Consider the following 24,347-nt stretch of genomic DNA (forward strand, 5'->3'; position numbering starts at 1 on the left):
ATCGGTCTATGCAGTGCCACTTCAAAGCCAAACGCAACTATGGCCAATGGTTCAATGTGCCGAATGGTTCACCAAATTCGTTCAAAACGTGGATTAAGAAATGAAATGCAGCTGTGGGTTGCTCGGAGTAGAACAGTTCTGCTTTTGATCTTCTGGTTGCCAAAATTGAGCAAAACAGACAACACTGTGTCTAAAATAACACAATATTAACTTCTTAATGAACCGTTAAGGTGAGTATCAAATTTGCACTAGTGTGATATTGCACTTAGCCCACTTATCTCAATCTCAAATGGCGTTTTTGCTCCATATCTTGAATTTTAGGGACATTTTCTAGGCTCCATCACGCAGTAAGTTGTTGCCCTGCCTCATATTAGTCATCAGTCGACTGTATGAAATGGCAGATGATCCACATAGGTCTGGGGCGGGGCAAGTGCATCAAATGCTTTAATAATTTTAATACTGCATAATTAATAAATAAAATTTATGTGTTAAATTACCAGCCCTAATATATATATATATATAAATTATATATGTGTGTTTGTGTGTGTGTGTGTGTGTGTGTGTATAAGCTTTCAATTACTACTTAATGAAATAAATCAAAAACAAAAACTCTTATATTATAATCATAATCCGTAAAGGTACACTTCTCTCTAAAGGTCATCTGAGGAGATGGCGAGTCAGGATCGGCAACTTCATCCTTGCACACCGACTCAGAAAACATACTCGGTTACTAAGGTAACCTCAGTTCCCTGAGATATACAGGAACGAATACTGCTCAATGAGTGTCTGCTTAACATACTTATGGGAAAAAAACTCCTTATTCTCTAAATACTGAAGCCTCTCATTCAAGTAGTGTAACTCCATGGCCATTGGTTTGTGCTTTGTATTAAAAACAAAGCAATGGTTCGGCAGCAGAGCACAGCCCGCCAAAGCCTGCCAGTTTGGTCGGGGCATCTGGCTATACAAGTGTGCAATCGGCCATAGGATCCTCAGGTTACTTCGACTGAAGCAACGACTCGAGTCGAAGACTCAACAACAACGAGCGAATGACAACAAGTCGTGCAGCTACATAGCATGGACAGCAATTTAATTGCATTAAAATAGAGAAACATTAAACTTTTGATGTACAGATATTTACATATATAAACTAAATTTTTTGAGAGCATAGGAAAATATCATTCACATTATCATTCATTAAGCACCCCCACATGGGAATAGGATGACGCATTCAAAGGTAAGAAGGCATCAAGGCACGTCCGAAATTTGAAGGCAACATAGATGTATCCTTCGCTGCTTTTGATATCCTACAATCTGTCCGAAATCCATTTCATGAGGTGCCTTCATGCAAAAACGCTGCTTGCAAAGTCATTGCTTCATACGGCAGCGAGGCAGCAAGTCAGCTGCATAAGTTTTTGGATGCAGCCGGTGTTATTGTCTGATTGGTGCAGATTGATGCAGTTTTTTTTTCTTTTTACAAGGTATTCCTCTGTTGAACATATTTATTTAAAAATAAGTTGAAATAATATGTACTGACAGCTTCAACAAAGGTGTATGCAATTGATTAACACTGTAGCTCACAGTAGTCTCTTTAAAATGAATACATTTTTGTTCAAAATTGATGCACCTATGAAGAATATTAATGGAATGTTTACTTCTGATACACACACACACACACACACATATATATATATACATATACATATACATATACATATACATATACATATACATGCACACACATACATGTCAAAGAGTTATTCACCGAATCCATTAAAGCAGCTCTAATATTTTGTCTCCCCACCATCATTCTATACCATCAATAAATGTCAGTATATTTTTTATCAAGTAATCTGTATGCCATTCCTTCATAAGCACAAATTACGTAACCCATTCTTGGAAGGAAGGCGAACCTGGCATCCGCCTCCCAATCATAATACTTATCTGAATCCATTCAATTGTCTCTACATCTGGGTTGACAAAAGATGGGTCTCCAAGAACATATAAACCTGGACAAAATGGAAAACAACGTTCTGACACCTCTTGAATATAGTTATGGACCTTAGACCAAAATTCTTGTATTTTAGAACAGGACCACAGAGCATGTATCAGCTCTCCGTCCTCCCTCTCACAACGCCAGCATTCAGCAAGTCTAAATAACCTGCTCGGGGTCCAATAAAAACGATTCAATATTAAATTAGATTAGATTAGATTCAATTTTATTGTCACTACACATGTAAGGTACAAGGCAACGAAATGCAGTTAGCATCTAACCAGAAGTGCAATAAGCAGTAAGTACAGAATATACAAGGTCTACAATATGTACAATAACTATACAGATAAGTATTATGGACATAATTTAAAAATTTTAAATACTATCAGCATGATATACAGATAGGTGTACTATAAACATACTATACAGATGGATTATATAAAAGTGTATGTACACTATAGGCAGAAACTATGAACATATGAACATCATTTACACTATTGCAATGGACAGTAAAGTGCATAGAAAATATTCCAATGTGCAAGTGGATTACTTAGTGTTCCTGGATGAACAGGCAGTAGTGCAATTAATAACAAGTTTACTGTTTTTTGCTTGTTGTAAATAAGTAAGTCAGATGTAGTGATGAAGAGGGGGAGGAGTCTGTGTGTGTGGTGTGTGTGTGTGTGTGTGTGTGTGTGTGTGTGTGTGTGTGGTGGTGTGGGGGGGGGGGGGGTTGAGGGGTGTCAGAGGGGTGTCAATCTGCTGGTCCTAGTCCGGAGGCTCCTGAAGCGCCTCCCGAAGGGCAGGGGGTTAAACAGTCTGTGGTCAGGGTGAGAGTAGTAGTAGCATTAAGAATGCTGCAAACTCGTCATAGATAGCGTTTCCTCTAGATGTCCTCAATAGCAGAAAGTTGTGTCCCTGTGATGCGTTGGGCAGTTTTCACCACCCTCTGCAGTGTCTTGCGGTCAGCCACTGAGCAGTTCTCATACCAGACCGTGATGCAACTGGATGCTCTTGATCGCACAGCGGTAGAAGTTCACCAGGATGGCCGAAGACAGCTGGTTCTTCTTCAGTGTCCTGAGGAAGAAGAGGCACTGGTGAGCCTTCCTGACCAGGCTGGAGGTGTTTGTCCAGGACAGGACAGGTCCTCCAAGATGGTGGTTCCCAGGAACTTAAAGCTAGAGACACGTTCAACAACCCTCCTGTTAATGTGGATGGGGTCATGCGTGCTTCCTTTCTTCTTCCTGAATACCACAATGAGCTCCTTTGTCTTACTGGTGTTAAGAAGCAGGTTATTGTCAGAGCACCATGTGGCCAGGTGCTGTACCTCTTCCCTGTAGGCAGTTTCATCATTGTCACTGATGAGGCCAATCACCATGGTGTTGTCTGCAAACTTAATAATGGAGTTGGATCCATGCACAGGCTTGAAGTCCTGGGTGTAAAGGGAGTAAAGGAATGGGCTCAGCACACAGCCCTGTGGTACGCCGGTGTTAAGTGTGATGGAGGTTAAGTGGGTGTGGCCTTACCTAACATGCTGAGGTCTGTAGGTCAGAAAGTCCATAATCCAGTTGCAGAGGGAGGTGTTAATGTCCAGGGGTCTCATTTATAAAACTATGCGTAGGATCTTTACTAAAAGTTTACGTGCGCCCAAAAGCCAAAAATGGCGTACGCCAAAAAATATTCCGATTTATAAAACCGTGCGTACGCACACCTGTAAGCAATGTTCCCTTTATAAATCACAGATCACCCGCAGATGTGCGTACGTGAACCAGCCTCATATCCCGCCCTGTACACGCCCATTTTTAACCATAAATAGTCAATGCAAATCACCTCATGATTGCTGATCAGCATGTAAATGAGAGTGGAATCCCATATATACCTGGAAAACTGGCATGCGACCCGCCAATTAATTAATCCAAGAAAGTGAAAACGTGCATTTCTGTTAGCCTAATTTTAATAATGGCGACAGGTGAGAAAAGAGGAAAAAAACGTAATTTCTCAGATACTGAGATTGAAACACTTGTAGGGGAGGTGGAGGCTCGGAAAACTGTGTTATTTGGTGGCCACAGCAGTGGGGTCACTAATAAAAAGAAGCAGTGCGAGTGGCAAAGTATTGCTTCTGCCGTCAATTGTGTCAGTGGGACAGAACGGACAGTTGCAGAATTAAAGAAAAAATGGTCCGACCTGAAGGTATACAAATTTTTTTTTTACCAACATATTACATTTGTGTTTTATTAGGCTATAAACCTATATAAATAGCAATATTGATTTTCAAAAAGTTTTATTTACATGTGCTTACAGTATGCAAAATATGTGAAATAAAGATTCTCATTCATTCAAGGTGGAGGCAAAGAGAAAACTGTCCTCCCACCGCCAGAGCGTGGCTGCAACTGGTGGGGGCCCATGTACAGCTGATCTCACATCAGTGGACAGCAAAATCGCGGCTATAATTGGGGAGGTCAGCGTGTGTGGTATTGTGTCGGAAAAGGAGGGAGACACTGACGTGACTGAAACCACAGAGGAGCAAGGTTAAACCGATTTTTAATCATTAACGCTGTACATTTGAGTGTGTGGGGTGATAAATGGATAAATGTTGCCAATTGTTTGTCCTCCAGTCCTTCCGGAGTCTGAAGCTGTAAATGAACAGGAGGTTCAGGGTGAGGGGTTCTCAGATGCAGATGCACAGCGTCCGGCTCAAAGCAGTGCCCCTTCTGCGTCTGGCACGTCCAAAAGTGGTCGGGTACTCACTGACGCAGTCCTGCAGTTACAGCGAGAGACAATAAACGCTGTCAACAGGGTTGCAGATGAGCTACGGCAGATGAGAGAAGTGATGCAAGAAATTGCACAATCATTAAAAGATGCAGTTAAAACATGAACCTTGAGTTTTGTCTTTCTTTACAAACGCCGCATGACATCCTCACGGATTCTTGCACCTCGTTGATATCCCTCTTGTCGGCCAGGGGGCTGTGGCTCGGGGTCGTAATGCTGGGGTAGAGGGAGATCAGGAGGGAGAGGATTACCGTTTCTCAGTGCTATATTGTGCAAAACACCACACGCCCTGACAATCTTGCACACTTTTGCTGGATGGTATAAAAGTCTGCCACCCGAGGCATCCAGAGCACGCCATCTGCATTTCAGGATGCCGATGGCACGCTCCACAACTGCGCGGGCACGAGAGTGGACCTCGTTATAATGAGTTTCCTCTGCGCTCTGCGGGTTTAAAAATGGGGTGAGGAGCCAGCGTCTCAGGGGGTAGCCACTGTCGCCTGCAGGTTATAATTATATTAAAAACAAAATTGTTACAGTTTCTACTTTTTAATATTGTTAAACTCACCAAGAAGCCAGCCATCACGTACTGCGCCTGCATTTAGTCTGTTCCCTACACTGCTATGTGTCAAGATAAAGGAATCATGTGTTGAACCAGGCCAGCGTGCCACAATGTTTGTGAGGGTCATGTTGGAGTCACATATGATTTGCACATTAATAGAATGCACATGCTTTCTATTAACATAAGCAAATTCATTTTCAGATGGTGCCCTTATAGCAACATGAGTGCAGTCAATTGCGCCGATTACATTTGGGAAACCAGACATTGCTGCAAATTGCGTTTTAATTTCGGCCTGTTCTCGCACAGTGTAGGGGAACCTGATGTATCGACTAACCATATTAAGTATACCATTTAAAACGACAGATATTATGGCACTCAGGGACGGCTGTGATATACCAGACCTATAGGGTGAGATGATAGATTCCAATAGAATTATTTCATATACAAAAAGGTCTTAGAGACAAATTTGAGGATTACTTATAGTTTTTTTATATTATTAATTTACCTGTCTGCCAATTCCCGCTGGAAACAGCCGGTTGCCAAGAACCCCAGAGTGGTGAGGACTTGTATTTGGACTGGGATGGCATGGTTCCGGCGTGTTGCCCTCTCTAATACTGGACCCAATTCAGCACATAGATCCAAGAGCACAGCTCTAGGGAATCTAAATCGGCTTATTAGCCAGTCATCATCATGGGCCAGGAAATCATCATGGTCCCTGAAAACTCGTTCTCTCCTTATTCTGCCATTAGCGTAATCCTCCAACAGTGCCAGGAGTGCCATCATGAAGCATTACATACCCGGGTCACCGGAGAATTTATATGTTTCTAGCAAATAGACTGATCGTTAACACCTTGACAAAATCACTTAATTAATTTGTGGGCGAAAATTTAAGACGAAAATGTTATAGTGAACACATGCTTCTTGACGGTTTTGTAATGAACACCGTAATAGTTAGGACCGATGATGAGTAGCGATTGTGCTTCATGACTGTATTTGCAGACTTTGACATTTTATGATATAGGCTATGTACATTAAGGAAAATATTTCCTTTTTACACTGTGTTCTGCAGTTCTCTAATAAAAGGGTATTTCATGCTATTCTGTAGGCTATCACATGTATCGCGCCATGTCCTCCTGTGCTCCCGTTGTGGACAATGTGACTGTAAGGCAGCGCTGATTATTATTTTATTTTACTTTTAATACATTTTGAATTACGTTTGGATTTTACTAGATGTATATAGCCTAAAACAATCGGCACAAATAACACTGTTGGATTTAATCTTCATGATAATGTGGATATAACGTATGAAATGGAGTGAAAATTAAATGTCATTCATTCTTATAATCGTTCTTCTCACATTTATTTTCTACAATCTAACTTCAGTTCACGACCTCACCATCGGTGTCGCCAATTCCCTTTGTCTCCAGAATGTGCGTACGCACGGCTCAAAGTTTGCTTAAAGGTGCGCACATTCTCCCGTCAAGTTTGTTTTTTATAGATCACAACCTTTGCGTGGGAACTGGCGTACGTACGTTTCCAGCCCCGTTTTGTGCGTACGCACGCTTTATAAATGAGGCCCCAGGTCTCCATGTTTTGTGGTCAGCTTGAAGGGAATGAAGGTGTTAAATGCTGAACTGAAGTCAAACAACATCCCAACTATTGTCCAGGTGTGTGAGTGCAGAGTGCAGCACTGTGCATATTGCATCCTCTGTGCTCCTATTTTACGGTAGGCAAAGTGCTATGGGGCGATAGTCATTCAGGCACATTGGGGAGGAATGTTTCAGCACTGGCACAATGGATGTGGACTTAAAATATGTTGGCACAGTTGCTTGGGTGAGGGACAGGTTGAAAATGTCTGTGAAGACCCCTGCAAACTGCTCTGCACATGCCCTAAGCACACTACCAGGAATGCCGTCCGGGCCAGCAGCCTTGGGTGCGTTGATCCGGATCAATGCAGTGTGGAAATCTGTGGAGGTGAGTTTGAGGGGTTGGTGGTCTGCTGAGGGTGTGATTTTGGTGGCTCCTTGCTGTCGCTGTTGAAGCGAGCATAAAACTCATTTAGCTCGTTAAGGAAGGAGACGTCCGTGACCGTTGGAGTGATATTATACAATATCTTAAACTGTATAAGTCGTACCCCATATTCCTCGACATTACTCTACAATTTCTGCATATTTTGGTCCAGTCCTCATCACTAATTGAGATATTCAAATCTTTGCTCCCGAATCTTTTAGTAGCAGAATGGAAACTATATCCTACTTTCTCCATTATCAATCTATAATATACTGATGCCTCATGTCCTCTACCCCATGCTTCTAGAATTAAAGATAAAATCTTCTGGTGGACCTTGACTACTAGAACCAAAAGTCCCACATAACAAGTGTCTCAGCTGTAGGTATCTCCAAAACTGCGTTTTATTAAGTCCAAATAATTTTGGTTAAACGATTTTAAAATATTATTCTCATAAATGTCACATAACTTCAAAATACCCTTTGCTAGCCATTCCTTCCACAAAAAGGTTGATTTTCCAATGCATAATTTGGGATTCATCCAGATGATGAATCTGGAAAATCTGCAAAAATTCTCGCTATTTTCTTCCACACTGTCTGGAGATGTGATATTATGGAATAAGATTTTACTGTATGAGGTACACTCATGCATAAACAACCAGAGACTTGACTGCATCACACTGTGTATCCTGTCATGAGGTAATGTTCAATAGTCAGTGCTAGCATACTGTGAATTCAGTACAGTGACACCCACCCCCTTAAAACCACAAAAAATACAGTGTATCTGCATTCATTCAGTTGATTTGTTTGGGAAGTCTTTGTGCTTATTGATAGGATATCTCTTTATCGCAATTTGATTATGCACTAATCTTATGTCATTGCTCTATGAGAAGGATTCTTGTGCTAATCTTGTGATCCAATCAGTCATCCCTGTCTCCGGCATGTATAAAATGCATTTGTCCCAGACAGGTGACCAGTCAAAGAGCGTTATCCATCCATTCGTCTGTCCCAGCTCGCATGCCACTGCCGCGTTTCCCATTTGACAGAGACGATTTATAATGTCACACCGACACCCGTGAAGTACGAGCCACCTCACGCTGTAACGACATCATTCTGTTTTCCTCCACTTGAGGAGTGTGAAATTCATTAGCTGAATGGTTATAAAGAGATTAGGAATGTGACGTAATGGATATCAATTATAATTTATTCTTTCTGGTTGCTTGAGAGAGCTGCAGCTGGATCTCTTGAATATGAAGAGCCGTGTAAGAGTGTGTTTGTATGCAGTGTTTGTATTTGTGTGTCTTTTTATGTAGAGGCAGTTCATTCATGCCAAGACTCTCAGAGAGCAGCGCTGCTTCCTGTCTTTTAGTGGCTTATTACTGATGTCATACAAAATTGGTTTCATATTTCACTAGACAAGTGTGGTTGTGTGGTTGTCTGATAAGTCTGCAAATGTATTTTTTGCTGGTGTGTCATAGCAGATATTTTTAGCTGTATTTTTTGGCTTACTTGCAGAGCCAGTGAATGTGATCTTACATATTGCACATTTGTTAAGTGTTGTATATGACACTATCTATCTATCAAATAATTTATGCAAAATTTACTCAGGGCCACTTATTTTAATGCAGTGTTTTTGTGTGTCTTTTTATGTGGAGATATCTCACACTCAGACACTCAGAGAGCAGCGCTTACTGTTTTTTATTTTTATTTTTGCAACTTATTAATGATGTCATTATATAAAATTGGTTTAACATTTCACAAGATGAGTCTTTTTTTTGTTGAGATGTGTAGTTTTTATATACTTTTTTGTCATAGCACTTATTTCTAGTTGTATTTTTTGGCTTGTAGCTAATTGGAATAAAGTTGCTATGATCCTACACAGCTCTCATTCATTCATCATGTTTATCTGTCAGATGAAAAACTGCTCATGTTGCAGCCAGGTAGAGTTTTCCTCCTCTATTGTATTGCCTCTCCTCCTTTATTTTGCTCTGATTCCCAAATGCACACATACACACTCACACTGCTGTTTTCTTATTCTCTCATTCTGTAGGTAGCTACTTGTGATAGACTCCTGTGTGTGTGTTTGTGTGTGTGTGTGTGTGTGTGTGTGTGTGTGTGTGTGTGTGTGTGTGTGTGTGTGGTGTGTGTGTGTGTGTGTGTTAGAGAACTGTGAGGTTTCAGCTTTTCTGTCCAGTTTTAAGTCCAGTTTAAATGTGCATTTAATGCCTGAGCCATTTACGGCTCAACATCTGACAGTTTCCTAAAATCACAAGTAGTATTCTGTATTCTTACAAGAGTCAGTGGAGTGAATGCACTAAGCAGTTGTGATATTCATAAGTGGTATTTCCATGCAAAAGCATGTTTCTTTTTCACTAACCACCTGCAGTCCAGTGTAACCAGGCATTAAGATAACGGTGTGGGAATTTCAATTAAATCATTGTTCTTTTCAGCGTAAACATGCCAAATTCTATGCAAATTAAGCTTATTTGCACTGTATTCACAGAGGTAAGCAATGTTTACTTGCTGCATTTAACGTCTACAATTGTTTAAAGAGATGTTTATATCCAATCAAGTTCTTTCAACTCAAGCTAAATGTGTATGCTACAAATGAGTTAACTCCAGCCAGATTTTTCATATTTAACATTTCACAAAGCCTTGTATTTATACACTGCCGTTCAAAATTTAGGTGGGTAAGATTTTATTTGTTTTTCAAAGTGACTTATGGTCACCAAGGCTGCATTTATTGGATTAAAATACAGTGAAACAGTTCTAAAATGTAAAATAAAATTAAAATAAATAATAATGTTTTATATTTAGAAATATTTTACAATTTAATTAATTTCGGTGATTGCAAAGCTTTTATTTTCATCATCATAACTCCAGTCTTCAGTGTCACTTGATCTTCCAGAAATCATTCCAATATGCTGCTTTGGCTTTAAAGAAACATTTCTAAATATTATCAATGTTGAAAATTATTTTTTTGAAAGGTTCAGGATTCTTTGAATAGAAAGAATTCAAAAGAACAGCATTTATTTTAAACTTTTTTTTTCAAAAGGTAAAAAAAGGTTTGATCAATTTATTGCATCATTGCTGAATAAAAGTGTTAATTTATTTAAAGATGTATCTTAATGACCACAAAGAGTAGTGAATATTCATTGTGTTTATTACATTTTTGTTTCTTGTTTATTACATTGTATATATTAACGATTAAATAAATAAATAAATATATATATATATATTATATTATATATATATATTATATATATATAAGCAAAACAGCTAAATTAACCACTTTTATTTATTATTATTATTGTTTTTTCTTATCTATCCTGGTCTCTCTCTCTGTGTCTGTGTGGTGGAGGCTTTGATTGTCTTTCTCTGAATGGCGTTGTAATGACTCTTCATCGCTATGGATACTGCGATAATTGACTTCTCTTCTCGTCATAATTACCAGCCTTTACATAAAGCTTAAATGTCAATTATGGCCACAACCAAGCCTCCTCCGTGCCCTCGCTCTCATTTTCTGTCTCTCACGCTGTCTTTTCTCTCCAATAAAGGAGCGTTTCCTCCCAAGAGGAATGTGTTCTTGTGCTAAATATTTATGTGGTAAATACTTGAGGAGATAAATTTTGAGAGACCCAAACCCACGTTAAGACCCATTAACCCTCTCTGAATGTGATGAAATGATTGCATAATTGAGAATATGATAATTAATCAAAGCCGAGCAGTCATGAGATATGAAACATCACAGTGCCAGCCGGCATCAGCTTTACATTAGAAAGGCTTGCCATCCCTGCAACACAATTTATTGCAGATTGTTATTTTCAAATCAATTTGTCTGTATTTTGCTGAATTTAAGCTGTTGGAAGTATTTCATCCAACATTTTAATAATATGAATGAACAGGGGTGAAAAGTTTCCAAAAACTGCTTTGGGAAAGTTCCAGATATAGTAATTGAACATCAATGCATTTAGATGAGAAAAAAAGGGAACAGACACTACAAAAGTAGCTTTAGAAAAAAATATTTTGATTCAGCATTGCATAAATAATAATAATAAATAATAATAACCAAACTAAAACCACCAGTAGGTGGAAGCATGACACTGTCTTAATGAGTGAGTCATTCAGTCATTCATTTAGCCAGTTTGTTCAAATGACTCATGATTCATTCAGAAAAGAAGCAAGCGACTGCCTTTATGAATTAATCACCTTTTCGCATTTTTAATTAGTTATTTATCCTAAATTAATTGCAACCAAATTAACACATTAAATTGACAGCCCTAATATAAATATATTATAATATTTAAATTAATATAACTAGAACATTATGATGTATTTTTATGATAATTTAAAATGTATTGTAAGGTTGAAAATGATTAAAGACTTCTGATTTTCTGTTAAAATTAAATCGCAAAATTCTCTCTCACATAGGACACAGAGATCCTGAACACAGCAATTCTGACTGGACGTCGTGTTGCCATCCCAGTCAAGGTTGTAACCGTGGAACAGGATGGAACGGTGAGAGAGGTTGATGACCCCGTGAACTGCATCTCCACAGATGAGGACGTTCTCAAGGTGAGAGCTCACCTGCTTTATCTCATGGTACCTTCTCCATCCTCTGCCCCCGAACTCCATCAGAAGTACAGACAGGTGTGGGTCTTGCATTGTTGATAGATTTCAGCAAAAAGTAGAAGGAACAGGTTCTAGGGTGACTCAGGGAAGCCAAGAGTGGAGGCAGATGAGCAGACATTAAAAACAGCAGGTGCCTGCGAAAGCAGTTTTATTCCCCCGCAAAGCATTTCTTTTTAGTGGGTTTGAGTTGCAAAGACATTTGGAACTATTCATGCTCAGAAATGCACACATACACACACACAAGAAAAGACATTTCTAGACTGAATAATGGTCTGGAAGACAAACTCGAGATGTGTCACATGAAATGACTGAGCTGATGCAAATTAAGACATGAAAGGTAGCAGAACCGGAGAAAGAATAATGGAACTATAAAAATGAGAAAATTCTGATGTAACAGGAAGAAACATCTTCAAATATAAACAAACCAACCACTTCAAACCTGCCTGATTATTTATTCAAGTATTGTTCAACTTGTGCAGTATTTACGCACAAATATGTTTACATGCACACTGGTCATTGTACTTAATTTTTGATGTATTTGATCTTCCTGCTTTTGTGTTCACCTTGTGTTCTAAGGTATCATTTGAATAAGAATAAGCATACATGCTAAATGGAGTGGCATTTTGTTTCTTTTTTTTTAAGAAAATATTGCTTCTCTGAGAGGAGTTTTTTGTTGTTTTTGTTGAAGGTTTTGTATGATTTGTTATACATCAAGGGTGCATTAATTAAACAAAAGTGTTACATAATGTGTTGTTACATAACAGTTTATTTATAATATTACAAAATATTTATATTTCAAACATGCTGTTCTTTTAAACTTTTTTTATTCATCAGAAAGGTATTGTAATAAATAATACTTTGTACTGTAATTTTTAAATGTTGAAGTATCAGATAATATATCAAATAAATACAGCTTTGATGAACTTCTTAAAAAAAAAAAAAAAACTTGCCAACCCCAAACTTTTGAATATTTATTTTTTTGCAGTTACTTTAATGAGCAGGCTAACATGGTACTTTAGCTGTTAGAATGAAAGGAAGTAGTGACATTTCTTACTATGTTACTTTTGTAAAAGAAAAAATAAAAAAAAAATAAAAATAAACAATTTTTTGGGACCAATGGTTAATTTTACCCTCGGGGGTTGTGTGAAGGTAGCATCAGAGTCAACGTTGTCATGCTCTCCTGAGCTCTGAGCTAATAACTGAACTTTCCCCGATGCTGAGGCAATTTCCATTTACAAGCAGCAATATGTAGTTTAAATACAATCAATACCCGGCAACAATGAAAAACTAATTCCAGAACTTTAATGCAAAGTTGAACAAGACTGCGTTATTAAGGGAATTACAGGACGCTCATTTTCTGTTGGTGTAGTGGTGGGGAAAAAAGAGCATCAGGATAGAAGTGAATCTGCTTCATGACAGAAACATGTAGTGGGGAAATTGCGGCAGGTGTACCTGTCTACTTGCAGGTGTCATAAAGATGTGTGTTTGACCTCCAGCTGACATGTGTGACAGGTGTAAACAGGAAACATGACAACGTTGCAACTGAAGCTGAGATTCGGAAGTGCACCGTCAGGATTAACTCAGCTACGGGAAATATCCCAGCTTTATTTATACCAGGGGTTCTCAAACGTTTTGGGGCCAGGGACAGAAGATTTAATTTTAATTTTAAGTTTTAAGGTGCAGGTGTGAATGCGATCTTATCTTCATCACTGCACACTGTGGTTAATCAGTTCCGCATTTGTGTGGGTCGAAGGGCTCTCGTAATGATGGGTGATCAAATAAATAAAGGAGTCAGCTAAAGAGATCCCATAGGCTTTAGCGCTCAACCCCCAGTGTTTAACCAGTGTCTGTGAGAGCTAGGCCATGGCCTTAATTGGTTCCTGTGAAGACTCCTTCAGTAATGTCTGATGTAATTGAATTTGACAAAGAACAAGAAGGACTGAGGCATTGAGGAAGGGTTGAGAGAGAGTGTGTGCATATATATATATATATATATATATATATATATATATATATATAATATGTACACACACACAGAGACACACACTCAGACACAGGGACACACACAAAACAGAGAGGATTATAAATCAATATTTCACATTCATTTTTCTTCTCTCTGTTGTAATGTGTTTATATATTGTGGAAAATGACTGGATTTTACTGTATATGTACTAGTGGAGTCATTGCAGGTGTCCTCTGAGTAAGAGGGTGTGGTGTGGAGAGGTGTACGGTGCTAATCCATTTAATAACTCATTCACTTTATAGTGACAGGTGGGCAGATACCCGGCGAGCCCATAATTGTGTAAAACTCTGATCAGGTTAGGTTAGTCCAGCTCAAGTTCAGCTGAGCTGGATAGAAACAAAATATGTTTACCAAGAGAGAAGGAAACAGGGTTGCAGTGTGTGTGTGTGTGTGTGTGTTCATTTTTTATTATTTCTCATCAGAAATCATTACTTAGCTGTACCAGATTTGTATTACTGGAAACCCTCCAGATCTTAATATGACAAATCTTTATGAGGGCTAAATTAATCTTATTTTCTTCATTTATAAATATTTTAATTTTCTTTTTGACAAATATAACCAAGTAATTCTTAATAATTATTTTTTTTTAAATTAAATGAATTAAAATAATAATACAGTGTGCTTTTGAACAGCTTTTGGAAATGACTGACACTTGAAGCCTAAAGTTAAATATGACCACATTTGTTCCAATATCTTTTTATTATCCCTGAGGCACTATTATAGTTTTGTTGTTGTTGTTTTTAGTTGTTGTTGTTTTATACTATTTTACGTTAGTTTTTTTTATTTAATGCTTCAATTTTATGTAAAGGTTTAGTAATTTTGTTCTTGTGTTTTTATTTTATTACAGTGTTTTTTTATGTTTTTTGTCTTATTTTTAGTTTTTGTTAACTATAATAACTTTATTCTACTTTTACAGATCAGCATATTTTTTTGTTTTATTATTTTTTTTTTTAGAAATAGCAAATAAAAAAAAATTATTTGTATTCATTTCTATAGATATGTCAAAATTTGTCACGCACACAACTACCCTCATCTCCTCTTTACGGTAACTGTTCTGTTTTGACAGTCCTTATTTTCTTTCTCAAATTTAAGTATCTAATTTGTTATTGGTGTTAAATACTAAGCATGAGTGATTTTTACATGGTTAGAAATGAATAGGATGTTATAGTGCATAATCAGAAAAAAATAAATATAATGTGGACATAAACTGCTTATGACCCCCATAAACATCACAGCCACTAATCAATCACTGTGATGCCCTTTTAAAACTACATAGATATAGCTTCTTTCTGAGCTCTTTGTCCCACAATCCTTGATAAAACAGCTAAGCATGCATACATGCCACTAGAATTCTTTTGTATTTATTTTATAATATCTCCCAAGCAGAATGCTTGCAGATACTGTGAGTTATCTGACATGCAGCAGTCTGACAGACATATGGAAACTTTATGTTAAAAGGTCTTTTTTTTCTGAATTATTCAACAATATGCTGTTTTCCCCCACCTTAGAACAAAGCTTCCATCTGTGTGTAAGTGCGTGTGTGTGTGTGTTTACGCACGGATAAACTACTGAAACAGACTCAGTGGAAATGAGACTGACATTGCTGTTGCTATGCAGTGATGGCAGTATTTTCTAATCAGATATGTTTCAAGAGATTCACTTCACATAATATGATACGGATACTGTCTGTGTAAGTAACCAAATACACACACTCACACAGATGGAAGCAGCGCTTTAAGGTGTTTATGGAAAACAATGGCAGATTGGAGCTGAGATGCTGGGATATCATAGAAGACAAGTCCAGAAGTTGGTGTTCAGTGTTTATTGATGACTATTGTTATTTTTTTTTTTTATTTGTTCATCTTTTTTTCATGGTTGCAGCGAACCTGTCTGAGTTGGTTTTGAGGTCTTTTTGGCTTCATCGTTACTGCTTAACTAGTCTATTTTCTAAGGACACTATATGTGGGAATATGTGTATCTTTTGATTTTGTATCAATGAAAAGCTTTGTTTTTAGTTAATCTCTCATAGAGGATATGCTGATGAAGGTTTATACTTCTAATAATAATATCAGACGTATTGAGGACACCCATGACTTATATACCTATGTAAATATTCTGTAAATATGCCGCATATCAATTTTTTAAAGTTTGAAAAAGGCCTGGCTTCCCATTCTGGGACACCCTGTCTGCCACAAGTATCGCAGAGAGTCACAGAACATTTTTCACACACCCTAGTGTTGTACATTTATGTTTTTTTCGATGCATATTCAGGTGTCTAGTTCGAATGTTGAGAGCTATATGGCTATATGAAAATTGAGAGCTATATGGTGGAGTGGAAGATTTTTTAGCAAAATAACTTACTGTTCATTTTTTTTATATTTCTTTTTTATTTGATTTAATTTTTAAACAAATCTGCCTTTCTTTGGTGCAGTTGAGCTTTTTGCAAAAACTTTCTTTGAGAAACAGATGCTTACTATGCAACCAAATATGAGAGACTGGGGCTAGTTGTCACACTATTTTAAATCAGTAAATATTGTTACGTTTAGAGACACAGTCTTTATTGTTATGATTTATCAGAAAAACCGTGTTTTCTCCCCAATTGCACCTACCAGTTAAGAGTGAGCCAGCATAAAAGCAGAACAGCAACTACCAAAGTTTGAGAAAACATCCCCCAAAGAGTGCTGTCTTTGTCCTGCCCACCCAGCCTGTTGCTGCAGTTTACTAACTTGTTGCTGAACATAATAGCTCAATATCTTACTCTGGTATTGTTTTATTTTGATTTGTTTGTTGTGAGTGTCTTTAATATTTACTTTTGCAGAGCTTCACATTACCCCTCTCCTTTATCAGTTTGGCTTGTTGTTGCTCTGCTTTTATGCTGGCTTACTCTTAAATGGTGAGAAGGTGCAGCTGTGGGTGGTCATCTACCTGCCAAACAGATTGAGTAGGAGGAGCCAAAGGGCAAACAAAGAAACACAGAGAAAAGCACAAAAACACATGAAAGAAAACACAACTTTTCTGATAAATCATAATAATAAAGACTGCTTCTCAAAACGGAACACCCCCACCTGTAGTTAAAAACTATGAACTTGCAAAAAATCGTAGTTTGTAAAAAAAATAAAAATAAAAAAATAAACACGACCACACCTTACATGAGCGGGTTAGTCATCAATATGAGCTCTTAACAAAGCATCTGCTACTACATTGTGAGCTGGATGTAATAATAACAACAACAACAATAATAATTATATACAACCCGAATTCCGGAAAAGTTGGGACGTTTTTTAAATTTTAATAAAATGAAAACTAAAGGAATTTCAAATCACATGAGCCAATATTTTATTCACAATAGAACATAGATAACGTAGCAAATGTTTAAACTGAGAAATTTTACACTTTTATCCACTTAATTAGCTCATTTAAAATTTAATGCCTGCTACAGGTCTCAAAAAAGTTGGCACGGGGGCAACAAATGGCTAAAAAAGCAAGCAGTTTTGAAAAGATTCAGCTGGGAGAACATCTAGTGATTAATTAAGTTAATTGATATCAGGTCTGTAACATGATTAGCTATAAAAGCTTTGTCTTAGAGAAGCAGAGTCTCTCAGAAGTAAAGATGGGCAGAGGCTCTCCAATCTGTGAAAGACTGCGTAAAAAAATTGTGGAAAACTTTAAAAACAATGTTCCTCAACGTCAAATTGCAAAGGCTTTGCAAATCTCATCATCTACAGTGCATAACATCATCAAAAGATTCAGAGAAACTGGAGAAATCTCTGTGCGTAAGGGACAAGGCCGGAGACCTTTATTGGATGCCTGTGGTCTTCGGGCTCTCAGACGACACTGCATCACTCATCGGCATGATTGTGTCAATGACATTACTAAATGGGCCCAGGAATACTTTCAGAAACCACTGTCGGTAAACACAATCCGCCGTGCCATCAGCAGATGCCAACTAAAGCTCTATCATGCAAAAAGGAAGCCATATGTGAACATGGTCCAGAAGCGCCGTCGTGTCCTGTGGGCCAAGGCTCATTTAAAATGGACTATTTCAAAGTGGAATAGTGTTTTATGGTCAGACGAGTCCAAATTTGACATTCTTGTTGGAAATCACGGACGCCGTGTCCTCCGGGCTAAAGAGGAGGGAGACCTTCCATCATGTTATCAGCGTTCAGTTCAAAAGCCAGCATCTCTGATGGTATGGGGGTGCATAAGTGCATACGGTATGGGCAGCTTGCATGTTTTGGAAGGCTCTGTGAATGCTGAAAGGTATATAAAGGTTTTAGAGCAACATATGCTTCCCTCCAAACAACGTCTATTTCAGGGAAGGCCTTGTTTATTTCAGCAGGACAATGCAAAACCACATACTGCAGCTATAACAACAACATGGCTTTGTCGTAGAAGAGTCCGTGTGCTAACCTGGCCTGCCTGCAGTCCAGATCTTTCACCTATGGAGAACATTTGGTGCATCATTAAACGAAAAATACGTCAAAGACGACCACGAACTCTTCAGCAGCTGGAAATCTATATAAGGCAAGAATGGGACCAAATTCCAACAGCAAAACTCCAGCAACTCATAGCCTCAATGCCCAGACGTCTTCAAACTGTTTTGAAAAGAAAAGGAGATGCTACACCATGGTAAACATGCCCCGTCCCAACTATTTTGAGACCTGTAGCAGAAATCAAAATTGAAATGAGCTCATTTTGTGCATAAAATTGTAAACTTTCTCAGTTTAAACATTTGCTATGTTATCTATGTTCTATTGTGAATAAAATATTGGCTCATGTGATTTGAAAGTCTTTTAGTTTTCATTTTGTTAAAATTTAAAAAACGTCCCAACTTTTCCGGAATTCGGGTAGTATATATAATATAATAGTGTATATTTTCTCCATAAACACATACCTTAAAAAAAAAAAAAAGGAAAAAAAAGTTGTAAACAATTCTACGATTTTAACGCATGGGAAAAAAATTGTTTGTTGAACAAACGTTGACGCATATGGGGTTGTCACAATGGAATCTGCCATATAGCCGCCTGTTAAGCTTTTCAAATACATTTAAATTGCAAAATAATTATGAAACAAGATCAATTCATGAAACAGCAAGAAATATAAATATGAGGTTGTGTGGATAAATATTGATATTAATTGTAATTTGCGATCACTTTAGTGTGCTAGATTGCAATTTGTTTTATACTTTTTGGATGCATAAAAATAAAATAGAAAAACAATTAATGTAAAAGATAACATTATTATATTATGATTTGATATTTTATAGAAGTATTGTAATACATTTGCTCACAGAGTTGTCATGTGATTTCAGAATATTATATAATATTCAGTTGCATGGAAACGTTATTTTGAGTTCAACAGAATAAAAAAAAAACATGCAGGTTTGAAGTGAAGGTGAGTAAATAACATTTTAAAAAATCTGTCTTGAGTGAAGTATTTCTTTTAATCATCCGAGTCAGTAAAAAAATGAGTGCAGATTTGTCGACCCAATGAACTGAAGAGTGACTCTGTGATGCTCTGGTAAAATAAATTTTCATGGTGAATAAGCATTTGAGAGTTTTTGGACTAAGCTGAAACCACATCAACAAGAATCTTGCACGCAAATGGAAATCTCTTGATTGATTAAAGATGTAAGTGTGTTAGCATCACTTTTGAACTCCGCTTCGCCACTCTTTCACTCTACTTATTAATATTTTTCCGTCTCTGTGTTCCTCTGCAATGCTCTGATCATTTGCAGAGCTTTTAAGTCCCACGTCATGAATGCAAGGCGACAGGCAACGACTAGCACTATGATCACTCACAAAAAAATCTAATTATGCTAAGCTAAGTACTTTGAGAGTGAACATGAGGAGAGAGAGAGGTTTATTTTATATGGGTCTAATATCAGAAATCTTACTTTGTAGTTGTGCATTTTGAGAAATCACCTAAAGGGAAAGATTGACAGATTAAGTTTTGAACTCACAATGTACGTTTAACAGTGCCAAATCCCCACACAAGGCCCTATAGGAGTCTCTAACCACAGGCAGTGTCACATTTAGCACCTGGAATCTGAATTTATCGCCTTCTGCAGTGGAAATGCTCTAAATTCAAATTCAATTACAGTTTAAACTCTTTGGAAGAAAGGCAAGCTTGGATGAGTGGGTAACTGTAACTTCATATCAGTGTTTGTGTGCAAACTAGCTCAGAGACCAAGCGGTTCTCGGCATTAGTCTATTTCATGACTGTGGGTTTGGTTTATTGGTAAGGAAATTTTAAAATTAGTCAAACTATACCGCATGTATTTGTATATAATAGAAATCTTTTGTAACATTGTCTTTACTGTCACTTTTGATTAATTTAATGCATCCTTGCTGAATAAAGCAATAATAATAAAAATAAAAAAAAACTAAACTTTTGAACAGTAGTTATGTAGTATTTACACTATATAGGCTATACATTATATGATAAAATTATTTTATAATTTTACTTTGTTCCCAACCCACATCAATGCTCATGATGTAGTACCAAGTTTATCAGAGCTGAGTTTAGATGCATGCATACAGCATCATGCCCTGTGCGGGATCATCTATCTGTTTTAAAAACCTCTCTTTGTACCTGACCATTCCTCTGCAAGCAGTGAACCAGAGCTGCTCTTGCCTGTCCAGGAAATTGATTTCACCTCTTCCAGCTGATGCCCCAACATCTTTGTCTTTCTCTTTCTTTCTGTTCTTTCTTCTTCTTCTTTCGCTTTCTTTTCATTCTCTGTTTATTGCCTGCTCTTTGCCCCCTACCAATCTCCATCTCTCTCTTTCCTCCTCAGCATGGCAGAGAGGCAAGTGCCAATTCTTCCGAGTAATTTGTGAGCGGGGCGGATGATGGGATTGGTGGATTGCAGCACCTGGCACTGTTTTGCATTGTCAGACAAATAATCTATGATTTATCACTCCAGAGATGAGCAGAGAGTGGAGGAAGACACATAACAGAAAGAGTGGAATGAATTAAAGTGGAGAAATGAACAAAAACCTGACAGTAATAACACCATTCTGCTGGTAGAGAAGTAAAATTGTGTGTGTATGTTTATAATATGCATATAAAGGATGATTTTTATTATACTGTTTTTGGGTGTAGGAGTTCTTTTGGTGCTAGAAGTCATCCATGTGTATGTTATCATCATTTAAGAGGTTTCTCTCTAAATTCTCTCCAAGTATCAGGACCTAAAGGTTCAAATGGGTCCAAACACGATTTATTTTATAGAGGTATTAGAAAACCTCCAATTGTTTTTGGGTTGTTCGCTCTTTCTTGTTGAGATATAATTTTCTCTTTACAGTGCTCCTCTCTGCAAAGAAACACTGGCCTTCATCTCTCTCTCTCTCATTGCCCAGTCTCCTCTCACCCTCTCTTTAAAATAGAGACAGAGATTAAATCAATTTTTCAGTGTCATCAAATCCATGGCTCAGCTCTTTGGCTTTGACGAAGGGAAGTGTTTATATAAGTCCGTTCTGAAGTCATGAAATAATACGGCATCAGCTGCAGGACGGGAGGAAAACTGAGAAAACAAGTGTAAGAATGAACATAAGACCAGTGTCAAGGAATACCCGTGTCATATTAATAATATATATTTACTTAAATTACTTGTAAATATAAAATTAAAGTTTAAAGTCTGAAAATCCTCTATTGAATTAGTGTTAAAATATTGAGCATACAAAATCTAACCACCAATGATAAATCCACTGCAATAATTGCTTGCTGGTTTGTTATTGGTTCTCTTTCTTGCATTTATTTGAATATTCAATTCTAACTTTCCATCTTCTGAATCAGCTATAGTTTGCCTTTTACTGTAACGATGGTGTCACGATATATAGTTCTGATTCAGCCTGACAGAAAACAAGATTTATTCAGTGTCATAATGGTAACTGTGACCATTCACCACTATTATTTTTCTGCCTCATGAGTACTATTTTCAGTGCATTTCTGTGTTTTTTCAATACAATGCAAATTTAGTTGAATGTGCTGCTTATTTGGATAAACTGTGATGGTTTATACAATAATCAACCTCAGAGGAGAAGTGTGATGCTGTGTGTCAGCTTCCAGAATGTTTTTATCATGTCATGTTTTTGATGTTCTGATATGGTCACATACCACTTTAGCTGCCATTTTCCTGTGCCATTAGCCTTGCGGTCCTCAGACCTGACAGTCATTTCTGCTGCAGAGAATGATGCGGTGGCGGCTCTTAGAACAACACTGGAGAACATCAGAAAGATGGGTGGATTGAAAAAGGTGCAAATTGTAAGAACAGAGATGGAAGCAAAGATTGAGAAATTGAGCATAGTGTCTTTGCACAGAATTCTGGGTAATTGCTCTTTCAAGAGTGACACACACACACAAACTTGAGCGATCTGTTATACAGTACATCCTCTCAGGATTCTAACTGGTATTGTTATATTTCTGGTCTGCTCTGAAGATGTTTCTTCTCTGCTCTTATGTTTTTCTCCAGCTCTCTTTCTCTCTTGCTTTCATTGTTAGGTGATGAATATTACCTACTAATATTACAGTACACGATGGAGCATGTTTATTAAATAAAAGCACCCGACAAACCACAAAAGCTTGAGCAGTTTGAGCCCTGCATGATCTGTGGACACACATACGCATTAACTTCAAATTTCAGTCTGCCCCCACCGTGACCCTGAGCTGTAATAGTGAGATGTGACTACTTAATGCTGCTTGAGCTCTTGTGTGTGTGTGTGATGGTGCTCTGTTCATCATGACAACATTACACAGACACAGCTCATAAAAGTGTCAGAAGCGTCCAGCAGATGCAGACAACCATTAATCACAACAGAGAGTAAAGAGGGCAAAATATGGAGAAAAGATGGGGGAAGAATGAAGTCCGGATTATAAAAAAAGAAGAAGAAGAGGAAAAAGACAGGGAAACTAACAAGAGATTCACTTCTTTGTTTTCCCGTTTTCACATAATTATGTGAAAACAGTGTTCTCTCTTCAGATAAGTGTAATTGTGGCTAGAGCAGGGGAAGAATCATAGCAAATGCCACAGCCATTACAAAACCTACAAAAACAATCACAATTGTTCGATGCACCTCTACTTCAGATTTCTGTTTCTCACACTGCAGGTTTCTCTTGGTTGTGATGAGGTGTTGGTGAATGGGAAAGAGAAGAATGGGCATATCTCTATTCAAGTGAACTTTACCTACCTCTATTTGACCAGCCAATTAGAGCTCACCGTCTGGGTGCCACGGTTACCACTCCAGATTGACGTCTCTGATGCCGAACTCAGCCAAGTTAAAGGATGGAGGGTCCCCATCATCACCAACAAGAGGTGTGTGTCTTAGACAGAGATAAGTGTGTGTGTTTGTGAGAGAGAGAGAGAGAGAAAGAGAGAGAGAAAGAGAGAGAGAGAGCGAGCTGACGTGAGGACACCCTGTGCACCCTGTTTTTTTTTTTTTTTTCAGCCACAGAGATCTAGAACCATCCCTCTCTTTTACATGGTGTACATTGTGTGTATATGAGTGTATGGCTGTTTTTCTTTCATAGCCGAATCCTGCTCGTTGGCCTTCAGTCTGTCTGCTGGGCCCATTTTTCAATTTGGCCAATTTCTGTCCCTGCCTGTAACAAAAAAACCACTGTTACCACCAGGAACCACACACGTGCGCACACACACAGACACACACACACACACACACACACACACACACACACACACACACTTTCTCTCTCACTTACACCCCACGCAATGCTTACCCCTAGGTGAACAGGAAATTTGAAGTAATCACAGTTTCAGAGAGAGAAATAAAATTTTGATATAAATACAAACCAAACAGAAAAAAGCTGACTTTTTTTATAATAATAAAAGGCAAGGGAAATACATCAAAAAGAAAAGAAAGGATAAGAAATCAGTCAAATGGCCAGATGCATTGAAATATACAAGATTAGTTTGCCAAAAATGTTTATAATTGCTTTCATCTTGGCCCTCTGTATAACATTTGAAGAAATAAGCTTAAATATGCTTTCTATCATTTGCCCCACTTTGTTCCAAACCTGAATGACTTTCTCCTCTGTAGATGTTTACAGTGCTCTTTTCCACACAGTGAAAGAATGCTCCAAAGAAGAATTTAAAAAAAAAAAAAAAAAAAGGAATGTTTATTATGCAAGACTGAAAATGAGATATGAGAACAACAGCAGATTTTCAATAAACAATTATTTAAATTCCCTCACACAAAGCTGGCGTATAGCTTACAGGCCATTTGGACTACTATTCTGGTACTTTTATGTTGTTTTTCCTCCACATTTTTGGAGCTTGACAACCCCTGTCCCAGTTCACTTTTATGGAAAAGCCCTGCATGGCCCATCTTTTTACGAGTTTCATGTTAAAAAGCA

The 24,347-nt window shown here is 37.8% G+C and overlaps 1 protein-coding gene across 1 annotated transcript in view; it reads left to right on the top strand.

Moving 5' to 3' along the window:
- The window catches only part of si:dkey-215k6.1 (transmembrane protein 132C), a 254,678-nt gene that overhangs the window by 223,292 nt on the left and 7,039 nt on the right, over positions 1-24,347 (top strand). The window contains exons 5-6 of the mRNA XM_059548643.1: positions 11,753-11,896; positions 23,084-23,289. Coding sequence (XP_059404626.1) covers positions 11,753-11,896; positions 23,084-23,289 — 350 coding nt within the window. The remainder of the gene's footprint in view (positions 1-11,752; positions 11,897-23,083; positions 23,290-24,347) is intronic.

This window comes from Carassius carassius, chromosome 4 (assembly GCF_963082965.1).
Source record: "Carassius carassius chromosome 4, fCarCar2.1, whole genome shotgun sequence".
NCBI classification, from domain to species: Eukaryota; Metazoa; Chordata; class Actinopteri; order Cypriniformes; family Cyprinidae; genus Carassius; species Carassius carassius.